Source organism: Vollenhovia emeryi, unplaced genomic scaffold, assembly GCF_000949405.1.
Source record: "Vollenhovia emeryi isolate VEMERY1.0 unplaced genomic scaffold, V.emery_V1.0 DF939140.1, whole genome shotgun sequence".
Lineage (NCBI taxonomy): Eukaryota > Metazoa > Arthropoda > Insecta > Hymenoptera > Formicidae > Vollenhovia > Vollenhovia emeryi.
Genome location: NW_011967226.1, coordinates 1,412,196 through 1,425,408, shown reverse-complemented (window position 1 = coordinate 1,425,408; position 13,213 = coordinate 1,412,196). Strand labels below are relative to the sequence as shown.

At 45.8% G+C, this 13,213-nt stretch overlaps 3 protein-coding genes across 7 annotated transcripts in view; 2 read left to right on the top strand and 1 right to left on the bottom strand.

Moving 5' to 3' along the window:
• Positions 1–99: 99 nt before the first annotated feature.
• Positions 100–2,391, top strand: LOC105567210. Its single transcript, XM_012021886.1, has 7 exons — positions 100–352; positions 459–585; positions 651–758; positions 1,182–1,434; positions 1,522–1,734; positions 1,805–1,953; positions 2,259–2,391. Exons 1-7 carry the CDS (start codon positions 106–108, stop codon positions 2,389–2,391), a joined length of 1,230 nt encoding a protein of 409 aa, XP_011877276.1. The 5' UTR covers positions 100–105.
• Positions 2,392–3,077: 686 nt separating this feature from the next.
• On the top strand, positions 3,078–7,168 carry LOC105567138 (acetyl-coenzyme A transporter 1). Of its 3 annotated transcripts, none has more exons than XM_012021748.1 (9): positions 3,078–3,253; positions 3,505–3,765; positions 3,959–4,248; positions 4,335–4,489; positions 4,580–4,773; positions 4,845–5,029; positions 5,098–5,215; positions 5,302–5,517; positions 5,607–7,168. In XM_012021748.1, exons 2-9 carry the CDS (start codon positions 3,547–3,549, stop codon positions 5,784–5,786), a joined length of 1,557 nt encoding a protein of 518 aa, XP_011877138.1. In that variant the 5' UTR covers positions 3,078–3,253; positions 3,505–3,546; the 3' UTR covers positions 5,787–7,168. The 3 variants fall into 3 exon arrangements, with proteins under 3 accessions (XP_011877138.1, XP_011877137.1, XP_011877135.1); XM_012021747.1 differs by having other exon boundaries at positions 3,493–3,765; XM_012021745.1 differs by having other exon boundaries at positions 3,078–3,765.
• Positions 7,169–7,170: 2 nt separating this feature from the next.
• LOC105567139 (cationic amino acid transporter 4) overlaps positions 7,171–13,213 on the bottom strand; it is an 8,421-nt gene continuing 2,378 nt past the window's right edge. For all 3 annotated transcript variants that reach the window (XM_012021750.1, XM_012021749.1, XM_012021751.1), the window contains 8 exons: positions 12,675–12,828; positions 11,793–12,041; positions 11,308–11,643; positions 10,888–11,134; positions 10,219–10,609; positions 9,803–10,025; positions 9,558–9,719; positions 7,171–9,442 (listed from right to left, as the gene is read on the bottom strand). In XM_012021750.1, the coding sequence (XP_011877140.1) occupies positions 9,258–9,442; positions 9,558–9,719; positions 9,803–10,025; positions 10,219–10,609; positions 10,888–11,134; positions 11,308–11,643; positions 11,793–12,041; positions 12,675–12,816 (1,935 nt within the window). In that variant the 5' untranslated portion in view covers positions 12,817–12,828 and the 3' untranslated portion in view covers positions 7,171–9,257. The remainder of the gene's footprint in view (positions 9,443–9,557; positions 9,720–9,802; positions 10,026–10,218; positions 10,610–10,887; positions 11,135–11,307; positions 11,644–11,792; positions 12,042–12,674; positions 12,829–13,213) is intronic.

Below are 13,213 nucleotides of genomic sequence, written 5' to 3'. Positions count from 1 at the left end.
AACGCTCGTCGAACTTCTTGCAACGTTCGGGACAACTTGCGTAGTACTCGATACTCGATATCCGGCACGTTCCCAGTTGAGCCGTCAAGCGGAATACTCGCGGCGATGACGCACGTTCTAATTCTCTCCGTCGTCCTCGGTATTTGCTGCGCGCTGGCGGAGAAAAGCGAAGAGACGACCACGACCGAGCACCCGAAGGGACTCGCCAATTCGGAGGACCGATTTCTGACGAACGTCATTCACGGCAAAAACTCGTCGGAGCTTGTCCTCGGCGACGTCGACGAGGAGGAGACGAAGAAAACGGACAAGAAACCGAGGACCGTCTTGCACCGCGACTCGAGCCTCGAGAGAGATAAGTCTCAATATATTTCCGATTTTATTCTTCTCCCCTGAACTGAAAGAGCCGCGGGTGAGTGCTCGCCAACAATTTCGATTATCCGGAGCGTTTGCGCTTGCAAGTTCCAGCTGCTGCGGCTCTAAATACAGTTCCGGAGGATCGGCACGACCGGATTATAATTACAATAAGATCCCTTCGGAGACCGGGCGGTATCCCACCCAATACGGCGAGCGACACCCGATCGACAGGTAGTGGACAGACGCTATCTTTTACGCGCGAAGGGGAAATTTTAGGACGCAAAGTTTCCTTCCAGGTACGGATGGCAAACCCAAGGTCGGCCCCCAGGTCCCATCGGAAGCGGCGGCAGACCCGGTGGAGGAAGCGGAAGCGGAGTCTATGCAGGAAGTCAGTTGGGAGACAGGTAAATTTACCCGACTTCCCGCGACCATAAATTTCCCGCTAATCTCCGACGGGTCTTCTGTATTAACTCGGAGAGGACTAGAACGAGAGAAAGACAGAGGGAGGAGAAACAGAGAGAGAGAGAGTGTCTTTGCGGAAGTAAAAGAGCGCGGAGAGGTTCGCGAGAGTGTCGAGAGTGTCGAGAAATTTTTAAAAATTCATAGGGGAAAAAAAAGGGATGACACGCCCCAGCCGAGAACTGTCTCGTCGATCGATGTCGAAACGATGTCGAATCGACACCGTCGAATTGATGTCGAATCGACGTCAATTTGTCAATGTCGATGCCGATTCGACGTCGCTTCGACGAGTCATCTCTCGCCGTGATATTAAACATGTTCACGACTTCATTTTGCACTTTCAATGTACTCTTAACGAAAAACTGAAGGTACGGGCCACGTCCGGTGCACGCGAGCGAAACTTCTAACAGACCCAGCGCTTTGGGATACGGCACGGGAAATGTTGGGGGATACGGTTACGGCGCCAGTGGTTACGGGGGCTACGGCAGACCGACCGGGCACGGGGGTTCCACCAGCGCCTATGGGATTTCGGGGACACTGGCCGACGGTGACGAATTCGGCCCCAGCGACACGGCTTACCCGGATGCGAGTATGCCGCAGGGAAACATTCACGCGCAAAAGGTGCACTTGCGGGAGGGATGAATGTTTTTCGCCTGAAAGCAGCTTGGGAGCCGAAGTGAATAAAAAAAATCACATTTGTTTGTTAAGGCCATAGCGTTAAAAGCTCTGGCGGGCGTGGCGCTGATCGGGGCGGCCGCGGCGTTAGCTTCAAACCCGGTTCTTCTGCCAATCGGCATCATAAATGGCAGGCGGAAGAGATCGGAGACCTTCTCGGAGGAGGAGGAGGAGGGGGAGGGAGGGGAGCGGACCGACTTCCAGATGGATTACATTTTATACATGTTGAAGGAGAATTTAGCTAAGGTGCGATCGAACGGCGCGATCTCGCGCGGAAACCCTTGCCAAGCTGTTACTCTTTCTTTTTTATGGACAGATACAACGGGACGGCGCGAGCGATAGACTGATCGTGTCTCCAAGGTGCGTCGCCAGATTGACCTGCGAGATCCAAAAGGATTATCTGTCCGATTACCGGAAGGACGTCGAGATCTTGAGCACAAATCGGCGATATCTCCTCACGAATCTGTACGGTGGATTTCGCGATATCTGAACAGAGTATACGCCCAGCGAGGGGTGATCCGTCGAAACGACATCGATCGACGAGTCATTTCTCTCGCTGGGATGAGTTGGGCTATTTTGCTCAGTTGAACAACATTTCGGACGAAGAATCTTCCAGACGGGAAGCCGAAAAGTCCTTAAAAATAAACGGCTCCCCCGCCGTCTTGAAAATCCTTTCGTCCGATCGTTCGCTTCAACTAATTGCGAGCGAAATAACCCCCGCTTCGCGACTCGCCGCGTGTCAATCGATCAACCAACTTGAATTCCCGCAGGATACGGAACAACGTGCTCAGCACCAATACCGTGAGCGCGAACGTGAAGGACCTGATCAAGCTGGCCGTCGGCGTGGCGTCGAGCAACGAGAGCTGCGACGTGTTCACCTGTAGTTACATAAGAAAAGTCTGAGCTGGGCTTTTTCTAATCACACAATCGTTCTGTATTAACACTCATCCAACCGTTTGACAAACCGTTTGACAGGTGGATGCATACACGTGCACGCAGAAATAAAGTCTCTTCGTACGATCGTAGTGCGTCGCATCTTCGTTCTCTGTCTAATACTTGGTACCCGCCTCTAAGGCTGATGGCAGACAACTATCCGTAAGCGCTTAAGACTGACGTAGCCGTAGACTTAAGGTAAGGCAGAGAAAAACATAAGCCGTAAGGAACACGTGTTCCACGGCTTACGTTTTTCTCTGCCTTTTAAGTCTACGGCTATGTCAGTCTTAAGCGCTTACGGATAGTTGTCTGCCATCAGCCTAACTCAGAGCCGACACGGCCACGTCGAACCAATAGTTGTTTGTGTATTGGCTTCGTAGCTTTTAATAGTCGATGCGATTTCAAATATTAGGTGGTAAACTTGGTTTCCGCGGCTCACATTTGGATGACGCCTGGTTCAGTTGCGTCGCAATTTGAAAGAATCTCGAAAGGCTTCGTTCGCGGTACGAACTTTGAAACTTCCCGCCGGTCAGGCGCGCGACCAGTTTTGCGAAACGCGCGCGAGATGGCGCGCTCCGTCCGTCCGCCCGCCCGCTCGGTCGGTATATACCTGCGTCTCGTTTTCTCCGAGCGCGGTCGCGCGCACGTGACGTTGCACGGAATAGAAAAAAAAAAACAAAGTATAACTGACGTGTCCTAATAAGAGGCAACGTGGCAACGCGACAACGCGACGCAGCGTTCGGTGTTTCGCCGTGCGAGACGGACTCCCCTCGTCACGGTTTCTCGCGCGTGTCCGCCGTCGTGATGTTGACGTGACGAGCAAGGTGGGAAGGTGAGATTTGACCGTCGCGAGCCTGCCGTCACAGCGCGTTTGCCGTTCGTTTTGTCCCGCGAAACCGCAACCGCCACGGACCGCGGCGACAGGTTATGTATCCGCGGTGATCGCGTCGTCCGCGACGACTCCGACGCGCTCGCCGTCGGCGCCCGCACGGTCCTCGTGTCGCGGTACCCGCGATATGCGGTGACGCGCGCGCGGAGATTCTAACCCTAATCGGCCGATAACCTTGAAAGGTCTACGCCCAGGCAGCGCGCGAGACGTGGACACCCGCCGACCGACCGACTCGCATGGATGTCAGTATGAGGAGGAAATTGGAGAAGGACGAGCGGACGGCGGAGGACGGCATCGTCGACCCGTGCAACGTCCAAGAGCCCTCCGATCTGCGGGGGGACGAGAAGAACATCGCGATCCTGTTCTTCTTGTACCTGCTGCAGGGCATCCCGTTGGGACTGTGCGGCTCGATCCCTATGCTACTGCAGAACAGAGGGGTTTCCTATCGGCAACAGGTACGTGACGGCGCAATTATCCCGCGTACGCGTACAGCGACTCGAGATCCGAGTGTTGACGGCGTTAAAAAGGTGACGAGCACAGAACGTTCCTCTGTGAACCCAATTGGTCGAGCGACACTGATGCACCCGAAAGATTGATTTAACAGCCGTGCGAAACCGAGAGTAATGTATCCTTTGCTTGTTGACGCAGGCAGAATTCAGCTTTGTGCAATGGCCGTTCTCGTTGAAGCTCTTCTGGGCGCCCATAGTAGACTCCATTTTCTCGCAAAGGTTTGGGCGGCGGAAGACCTGGTTGATTCCCACCCAGTACCTGATGGGTATGTTCATGCTCCTACTGTCGAATTACGTGGACCACTGGCTGGGCAAGGAGCACGAGACGCCCAACATCGAAATGTTGACTGCGCTCTTCTTCTCCCTGAACGTGCTTGCCGCCACTCAGGACATCGTAGTGGACGGTTGGGCGCTCACGATGCTCAAGAGGTACCTTCGCCAAGTATCCGAACCTCGCGTGCACGCGTAGGTATTTGTATGTATGAAATTTGCTTAATTGAGACTTGCCTGTCAAGGTGTAACGTCGGATATGCCTCTACCTGCAACAGCGTCGGCCAAACGGCGGGCTACTTCATCGGCTATGTTCTATTTATCTCGCTGGAGTCCGCTGAGTTTTGCAACGGGTATTTAAGGTCAACGCCTTCCGACGAAGGCATACTAACTCTGCCCGGTAAGAAGAGCCCGGCGGTCGAAACGAAGGTTTATTGTTTACATGCGCCAGATATCGCCTCGGATCGTGACGAACGTGTTTTATTTGTAGGATTTTTATACTTCTGGGGCTGCATGTTTATCGTTACGACAACGTTTATCGCGCTGTTCAAGCACGAGGACAAGGGCAGAGTTTCGCGAGACGAAGAGCTAAATATGGATATTAAGCGCGCATACAAGCTACTATGGGAAATAGTTAAATTACCAACCATAAAGACCACGATTATATTTCTCTTAACTGCAAAGGTTGAATACTACTAATACGCAATTGTAATATGTTGATTTCGTTTCGTTTACTTGATTGTTCTGTTCGGCAGATTGGATTTTCAGCGTGCGACGCTGTAACTAGTTTGAAACTTATAGAGGCCGGTTATCCCAAAGAAAAACTGGCTTTCATGGCCGTGCCCATGATACCGTTGCAAATAATTTTGCCGTTAATAATCTCGAAATACACCGTTGGTCCCAGGCCTATGGACGTTTACATTAAAGCTATGCCTTATAGGTAATTGATATGCAATATATAGATGACAGATTTTAGTTGGACGACACTTACAAACTTATATGATGCAGGCTGGCGTTCGGCGTAATAGCGGCGCTTTTGGTGTGGGTTACACCGTTCCTTGTAATTAATGGCGATGTTCCAGTCTTTTATTTCACGATACTGACGGGCCTCTACTTTATACATCAGGTAAATGTCGTACGGACTGTACAAGTCCCTATCGATGGATGTCCGATTTGGATTCAGCGACCGTAACGTTCCTTCTTGCACTTTAGATTTCTGCAAGCAGCATGTTCGTGGCATCGATGGCTTTCTTTGCGAAAGTGAGCGACCCGGCGGTTGGTGGTACATACATGACGTTACTCAATACTTTATGCAATCTCGGTGGAAATTGGCCTGCCACGGCCGCGCTTTGGTTTGTCGATCCCTTGACGTTTAGACAATGCAGTACCGACTACGGAAATGACTGTAGCACAATTACGGAGAGAGAGGTTGGTTGCAGCGCGTTTGCTGCCTTCCTTTAATTTTATTATGCGGTAGAACGGTGAGATCACATAAAGATTGCCTATCACATTTTCAGCTCTGCGCGAATACCAATAACGGTGTTTGCATCATGCAGTTCGACGGTTACTACATAGAGAGCATCCTCTGCTTAATCATAGGTTTCTCCTGGCTTAGGTGGGGCCGTAGAAAAATTAATATGTTACAGATGAAACCGATGTCCGCTTGGAAAATCGTTCTTACCCGTAACAACAGGTAACATATCAGTGACGTGTTATAAGTCCGTTAACACTGGTACCTGTAAAGCTGTTAGGAAATTTTCTTCGATGCGTCGTTGCATATACGGTGTTATCCACTGTAGTTCCTTTATTACCTCGTTAATCGATCAGATTCGATTAACGAGGTAATTTATTGCTTGGCCCTAACAATTAGTCATTGCTGTTTTACGTTGGTGTTATCGAAACTGCCTACATTGAGGTGTATTGAGACAAATTGGTAGCTTTGAGATTATGTTGTAAATCTTTTTTTTATATGTATATATATTTAACGTGCCATCGACCGAACTTTCATCTTCCGGTCCTTTTGACACTCGGAGTCTCTCTTCCTTGTAATATTTACTCTTTTCTGACTGTTTTGAGCCTCACTTAACTTTAAATGATTTTCCCCAATATTCTTCAAAAATTTCCGCAATACTCAAAGTGCTTCAATATTTTATTTAGCCACCCAATATGGTGTAAATCAAAGCGACGTTTAGTTTAATTTATTTAACACTCGCGTTGACACAGATTTCCATAGGAACTATATGGACACACTATATACTTGCCCATACGTGGGGTATATGCATGCATCATTTCTTGTACGTTTACCAAGTGTTCCAGTTTTATGAGAAAACGTGTGCGATGTGCATCGATTACAATCCATTCGTCTCGGGAAGCAATATCTATGTAGAACATATATAATACAAGTCCCACAAAGAGAAAAGCATTATGTAATATCGTATAATCTCAAGTGAGCGTCATTCCGTGCATGTATACATGATAAAAGGATCTCTAACGGTTGTCATCCTTATTTCCTTGTTTCGAGTCATGACCGAGATATGATTTAGTGATATTAAAATATTTAAAAAGTATATACATATATATAGTATATTTAACATTAAAATGTTATTTATTATATATAAGTAAATATGTATTATGACATGCATATTTTCCGTTATATACACGTACATACGTATATATTTGTTATATATGCATATTTATTTGTAACAATCGAGTCGAATGTTTTCCAAAATGATGCATTACAACAGAAGCGGAACATGTTATTTTTTTACAAAGCGTTATTATATATATATAATATATATATATATATATCATTTAGATAAAATTTATATGCGCGCATAAACTTGCAATTTGTTATCTCTCTCTTTCTCTGCCTGTAAACAGCGTATTGTTTCAAATAATAATTTTTTTTGCACGGAATACTTGCAGATATTTCGTAGAAGTTTTGTAATACAGACGAAGACGTGTGCGACGCATGTTCGCAGTTTCTATTGTAAATACATCTAAAAGTATTTTACGTACGCATAAAGAACGCATGACGAATATTTAACGCAGGATGTTAATAAAAGTTTTTCATACGAAACGTTGGGGTTGATGTACATGTTTTATTTGAGCTCTCTTGCACCTTTCTGACGGCAAATAGAGAAATAAACGCAGTCACAGCCATGAAAATGAATTATCAGGTATGAACATGAGTAACTAGGTATATCATATCTTTAATTATCTATGAACAGACGTCATTCGCGTCTTGTAACGATTAATTTGCATGACAATATTGCATGACAATTGTGCATCATTATGACGAGAATCAATTGTAGCGAGCGTCTTTTTATCGTTGTAAGGAATTTAAACTCTTGATCGCACGTGATTACTTTACATCTACGTGCAGGAATTTGTATCAGTTTTCAATAATTCAGTAATTACAGGTGCGGAGGGTGTTCCGCTGTAAAATATTTTTGTAAATAAATAATTGAACTTTTAATCGTTTGCCTGTCAATGTTCCTCCTGTTCGGGATCACGCCGTTCTTAAGACGTATCTTAATTGCCATAACAATCATCAGTTGCGGAATATATATCGTTTGTACGTTCCTTCTGACTTGCATTGCTAATTTATATTTGTCAATTGTTTTTACATTAAAATGATATAAACGACTCTCAATAAATAGATTCAACTCGCATACTAAACTATATGCCTCTTGTATCTTGTAACATCTTAACGATCTCTATCGATATTACGTACATTATTGTTGCGGATACTTTCCACCGTGTGATTATACTTGTCACGCATAAAACGTGTGTACATAATACACACGTAAATTATCGATTGTAAATAATGATACATTGTCACGCAAATATAAATATAATACTCTCTTGGTATCAGAATAAACCTTTCTATCGCGCGGCGTGTTGCGCCCTAATTATCCTTTGTGATTTTACTATTTCATACATCAACTGGTGAATCAAGAGTACGAGTAATGCACTCTTTTAACGTACAGTCTTAGTCATTAGTTGATGACTGGACTACAGTTTTACTAGGATTCACATTTTTATAATCTTTACTCCCATCTATACAGACGAGTTTCAGACTAGTACACGCATACAGCCTGAAACTCAGTGACTTGTATAGATGAGAAAAATAATGATAAAAATGCAGGTCCAGGCATTGATGAACAAGACTGTGCTAATAAATTATTCTTAACTCACACAATCGTTGTGATAAGAGTCTATTGGGAGATTCATACATTTGCATTAGATCTACCCGACACAATTCCAGATTCGATTGCACGGACGTAAGTTTATGCCAAATCAGGTAAATTGTTATTTATTGAATTTTAATATAATTGATAACGAGACAGTTGGGTCACATTCGTGCCATAACAACGGAAAGAACATTCTTAATTAATATTTGTGCTAAAATTTGTGAAATGAGAAAAATGATCGACAAGTTCTCATCGATAGTCGAATTTGTGCGTAATAAAATAGACAAACTAAGATAAGTTATATGTTTCTCTTCAAGTTCGTTAAGTACTAGCAACACGAAACAGTTTTTCGTAGAACATATCGCGTAATTTTGCGATCATGTAATAACAATAGTCATCTAAACAGGAAAGAACGATAATGCTTCGTTGATTGTGTTAAGAAGTAAATATACGAGCTTGAAATTATAAGAATCGCTGCCGTAAATAGTCGAACAAGATAAAGCTAAGTACCAAAAATAGTTTCTTTTTGTACCAGACAAAACTTTCTCGCGGAGACTTCAAGATGCATGAGTTAAAAAAGTCCTCTAAGGTCAATATTTACAAAATATACTCCATAAACTTTGAATTTCAAGCAACATGTAAAGTGGAGCCGCCGAAGTAGGAAACGCAGTAAATGTAAACGAAAAACGCGGAATGGATTTTGCATATAAAACACGTTGCGACATTTAAATAGCCGGATGCACTAATTATGCGTTAACCGCATTAAAATTAATAAAACTGTTGAAGATGAAACATGTCCTGCATATTCCGCTGCACTAGCCTGCGTTATAATTCGCATTTGTATACAGTCTTGTGTACGAACGTTTCGTTGTTGACAGCTTAAATAGCTTATTTAAAATTTAAAAGCTATTTCCGCGGCTCCACCAGCGAGCTGGATAAGGAAAACAATTGATAAAAATGTATAGCTTATTTCTAATCAACCAGTTCCCTGTCGTCCAGAATAGGTGCCTTATCATCCTTCGGACTAGCTCGTAACGTGGAACCCCACTTTGTGCCTTTCTCGGCTTCTGAGGTGGCCATCAAAACGGAATATGAGTTTGGAGTAGCGGCGGCTTCTTTACTATAATGGATGCCGTATAGAAAGTAGATCATCATTCCTGAGAAAGAATCACGGGAAAATTGAAACAATTGGGATTCACTGAAACTTATATGTAACATATCTAGTTTTGTATTTTAAATTCGTACATGAATGGTGCGCAATTATCAACGTACCGACTGTCATCCACACGAAAAACCGTAGCCACGTCATTGAAGACAAGTGCATTATCAGACCGACGTTGAAGAGGATGCTTAACGCTGGTACCACGGGTACCAGCGGCACTCGGAATTTCCCGGTGGATGGATTTTGCCTGTGAGCGCCAATTACGAATAGACCTGCGAGCAAACAAATAAATGCAATTAAGTAACAATATTCCTTCTATGTGCACAGTCGGAGAAAAGAATTGAGATAAACTCACTCGCGATGGGTAGCGGAAGATAGCTCGCTGCAAACAGGTAATCGCTCTTCGTAAACGGAATTGTCGTTTCGAATGCTATTATCATAAAAGTGCTGAGGAAGGCGCAGGTTGTCGTGTAGATAAGTAGACAAGCGGTTATGACGTGCCGAGTATCGTAATCCTCCAGCCAGTCTTCCATCCAGGCGTATCGCGGCTTGAATCTGCCAGATCCTTCGCACAGCAGCTATGCGATTATGAACGACTTGTGTTAATAATCTATTATACAAAAGCTGCCTGCGACGTAGCGTTGGGATTTACAGATAATTATAGGTAATTTACCAAAATTTACATTGTACAGAAACCAAATATTTTCAAGTTGAATCGTGCGCCGCAATTAAATCATCCCTAATTAAAAGTAACCCTCGCTGCGCACTCACTTCGGACTTGACAGACGCGATGCTGCTGGAGTCCGCTTCTTCCGTGGGTGGCGAGGAACAGCCGCTGCTCGGCGTACCAACGTTGGATTGGTCGGGCGGCTGTTGCTCGGGCAGATACCTCAGCAGGATAACGCTGATCGCCACGATGGTGTACGCGATCAGCGTCCCGATCGACATAAACTCTACCAGATGTTGGAGATCGAATAGTAGAGCGATTAAGGCACTGAATAGTCCACTTATGATGAGATTGCACACCGGCACTTGCGTGCGCTCGCTGATACGACCGAGGAAGCCGAATAACAGACCGTCGTTTGCCATGGCGTACAACGTCCTCGGGAGAGAGAACAGTGATCCAAAGAGAGTCGTCGTCATCCCGCAAAGGGCACCCACACTGCACATGCAAAAGCCACTTTCAATTAGCGCAGCTTCGGAAATTAATTAAATAATCCTTTATTGCAACATATTATCTTCTATTTTTTAGCATGTTACATCACAATATTGTAATACTTTTAATTGGAGTGCACTGCGACTTGAGATATCTTGGTACCGTGGAGAAATGATGAAAGGGAAGAACGGTGTCATTTTCATTTTTACCAGTTTTTGTCATGAAGAGATTTCGCGAAACGTCCATGTTATAAATCTATCGAGTGGAAAACTAAGAGTGCTCGCCTTATCACGTATTTAGCCCACGGGATACCCCTGGACGAAAAGGCTTCCGGAAGAGCGGCGGTGGGATTAATCTCCCAGTACGGGACGACCAGTGTCAGGGCGCCGCTGACCAGCATGTACCCAACAGTCACTATCGCCATCGAGAGCATCGTCGCCAGCGGAATACTCCGTCCCGGATCGCGAGCCTCCTCCCCGGAGGTCGCGATCGAATCGAAGCCGACGTAGGCGTAGAAACATGTTGCTGCACCTGAACGACGAGGCAAGGATGTAACATATCTTTGAATAGAGTAAAATCAATTTCTCTTGTATGTGTTTTATCGCGCGGATCCTCCATGCGAAACGCGGATCAGTGAGATCGCACGAATCCTCCTGTATTTCACGTCGCCTTCGTTTAGCCACTCCACACTTGAGATAACTTACCCGTGATTATGCCGCCGAAGCCATACGGTAGAAGACCACCGTTCTCGCTGCTCCAGTTCGTAATGTCCGCGTAATAAATGCCCAAAACGACAACCAGACCCATCACCGCGAGGTTGATGATGGTCAGCAACGAGTTGACCGTCGCCGAGGCCTTCACCCCCACTCCCAAGAGCAACGCGTAAGCCAGGCATAATCCGCTGGCGAGGACATCCGGGAAGGTGCCCAGCGGCTCTCCCATGGTCCATCCGCCCATCATTTCGCGAGTATAATTGCCAATCGCACCGCCTATCAGCGAGTCCACGTATCCGCTCCAAGCTCTCGCCACAGACGCCGCGCCTAATTGGCCACAATAAAAAGAGTTGCCGTTAATTATCTCATTAAATTCGTCCACCCTGTTGCTGATTTCATATGCGACTTGATCCAACTCGACTGCCTCAGTTCTCCACTTCTCGTCGGCAAATCCCTCGTTAGAAACAGACTCGTACCGATCACGTGCTCCAAGATGAGGTTCCAGCCCACGATGAAGGCCCAAAACTCGCCGACGGAGACGTAAGTGTAGATGTACGCGCTGCCCGCTTTCGGTACTCGGGCGGCCAGCTCGGCGTAGCAGAGGGCCGCCAAAACGGAAGCGAAACCGGCCACGAGGAAGCTGAACATCACCCCAGGTCCAGCCATGTCGCGCGCGACCGTTCCCGTCAGCACGTAAATCCCGGCGCCGACCATGTGACCCACGCCTGAAAGTCCGATGCATTATGCGTACAGGTGCGTAATTAGCAAATTAATATTAGAGGAAAGTCCTCTATCACGAGATCAGCTCGTAATATGAGATAGCAGGGTTTCTGCTAAATTAATAGGCATCGTCTATTGGTTTCGTCATGAATTTATTGCCCTCGGAGTGAAGATCTGTTCAGCGAAAAAATTGATTGTTAGATCGCGCTGATTAAATTTTGATGTTGAAAACCTGCTGTCTCATATTAAAAGCCTGTCTCATAATAGAGAACTTTCCTCTACTAACTGACATGCAGATAATCAATATTATTAACCGTCCAGCGAATTACTTAAATCCCTATAATTCCCTTTACGCGCGGCTTTGCCACTATTTACATTAATAGTCCGGCCAACGCGACGTATCTCACTCAAGGCTATTATTCCGGACCATTATCCGGCTTATCATCGGCGTGATAACGCTCGCGCGTAATGGCAGTTACATATCGCTCGCACACATCGCGCGCAAAGGCCGTTACGAAGTGTAACATCCGGAAATATATTTTTTCCCCTCTACATTATTTCCTTTCTTTCCTTATAAGTTTCAGACACGCAAAGGTTGGACACGCCCGTGCGGGTCGCGGCCGCGAAGGTATATTCACCGAGCAGCGTGATGTCGAAGGTGGAGAGACACCGCTTCATCGGCGTCTCGAGCAAGTCGCCTTCCAGCTTCTTCCGGCGGCACATCTTGTTGTACAAGCCGGACATCACGTGGCCCAGGATCATCCTGCGAACTGACGGCATGGCGACGGGGTCCTGAAACGAGTCTCCAATTACCGACTTACGAAAGGAAGTTTCATCCGAGCTTGGAAGCGGGAAGAGAGAAAGGGAGATAGTCCAGCTTTTATAAGATTACGATCCGCTTGATGCTACAAACGCTTCCAAGTATTATTCCTCTTCTCCCTTTTAACAAAAAAGGGAAGAGGCAGAAGGAGACTCCGGAGCATTTGTAGCATGAAGTGGACCGCAGCCTAAATTGAACGTTAGTCAAAGGTACTTTCCTAGTAGCACAATATATTGGCGCAATATTGGGAAATAAATCTAGTATTCCTTACAATATTGGTCGAATATTGTAAGACGGACGCCTTCTCTTATTTAGCCAATGCACTGTTTATTATATTATCGTGCAATATCTACATTT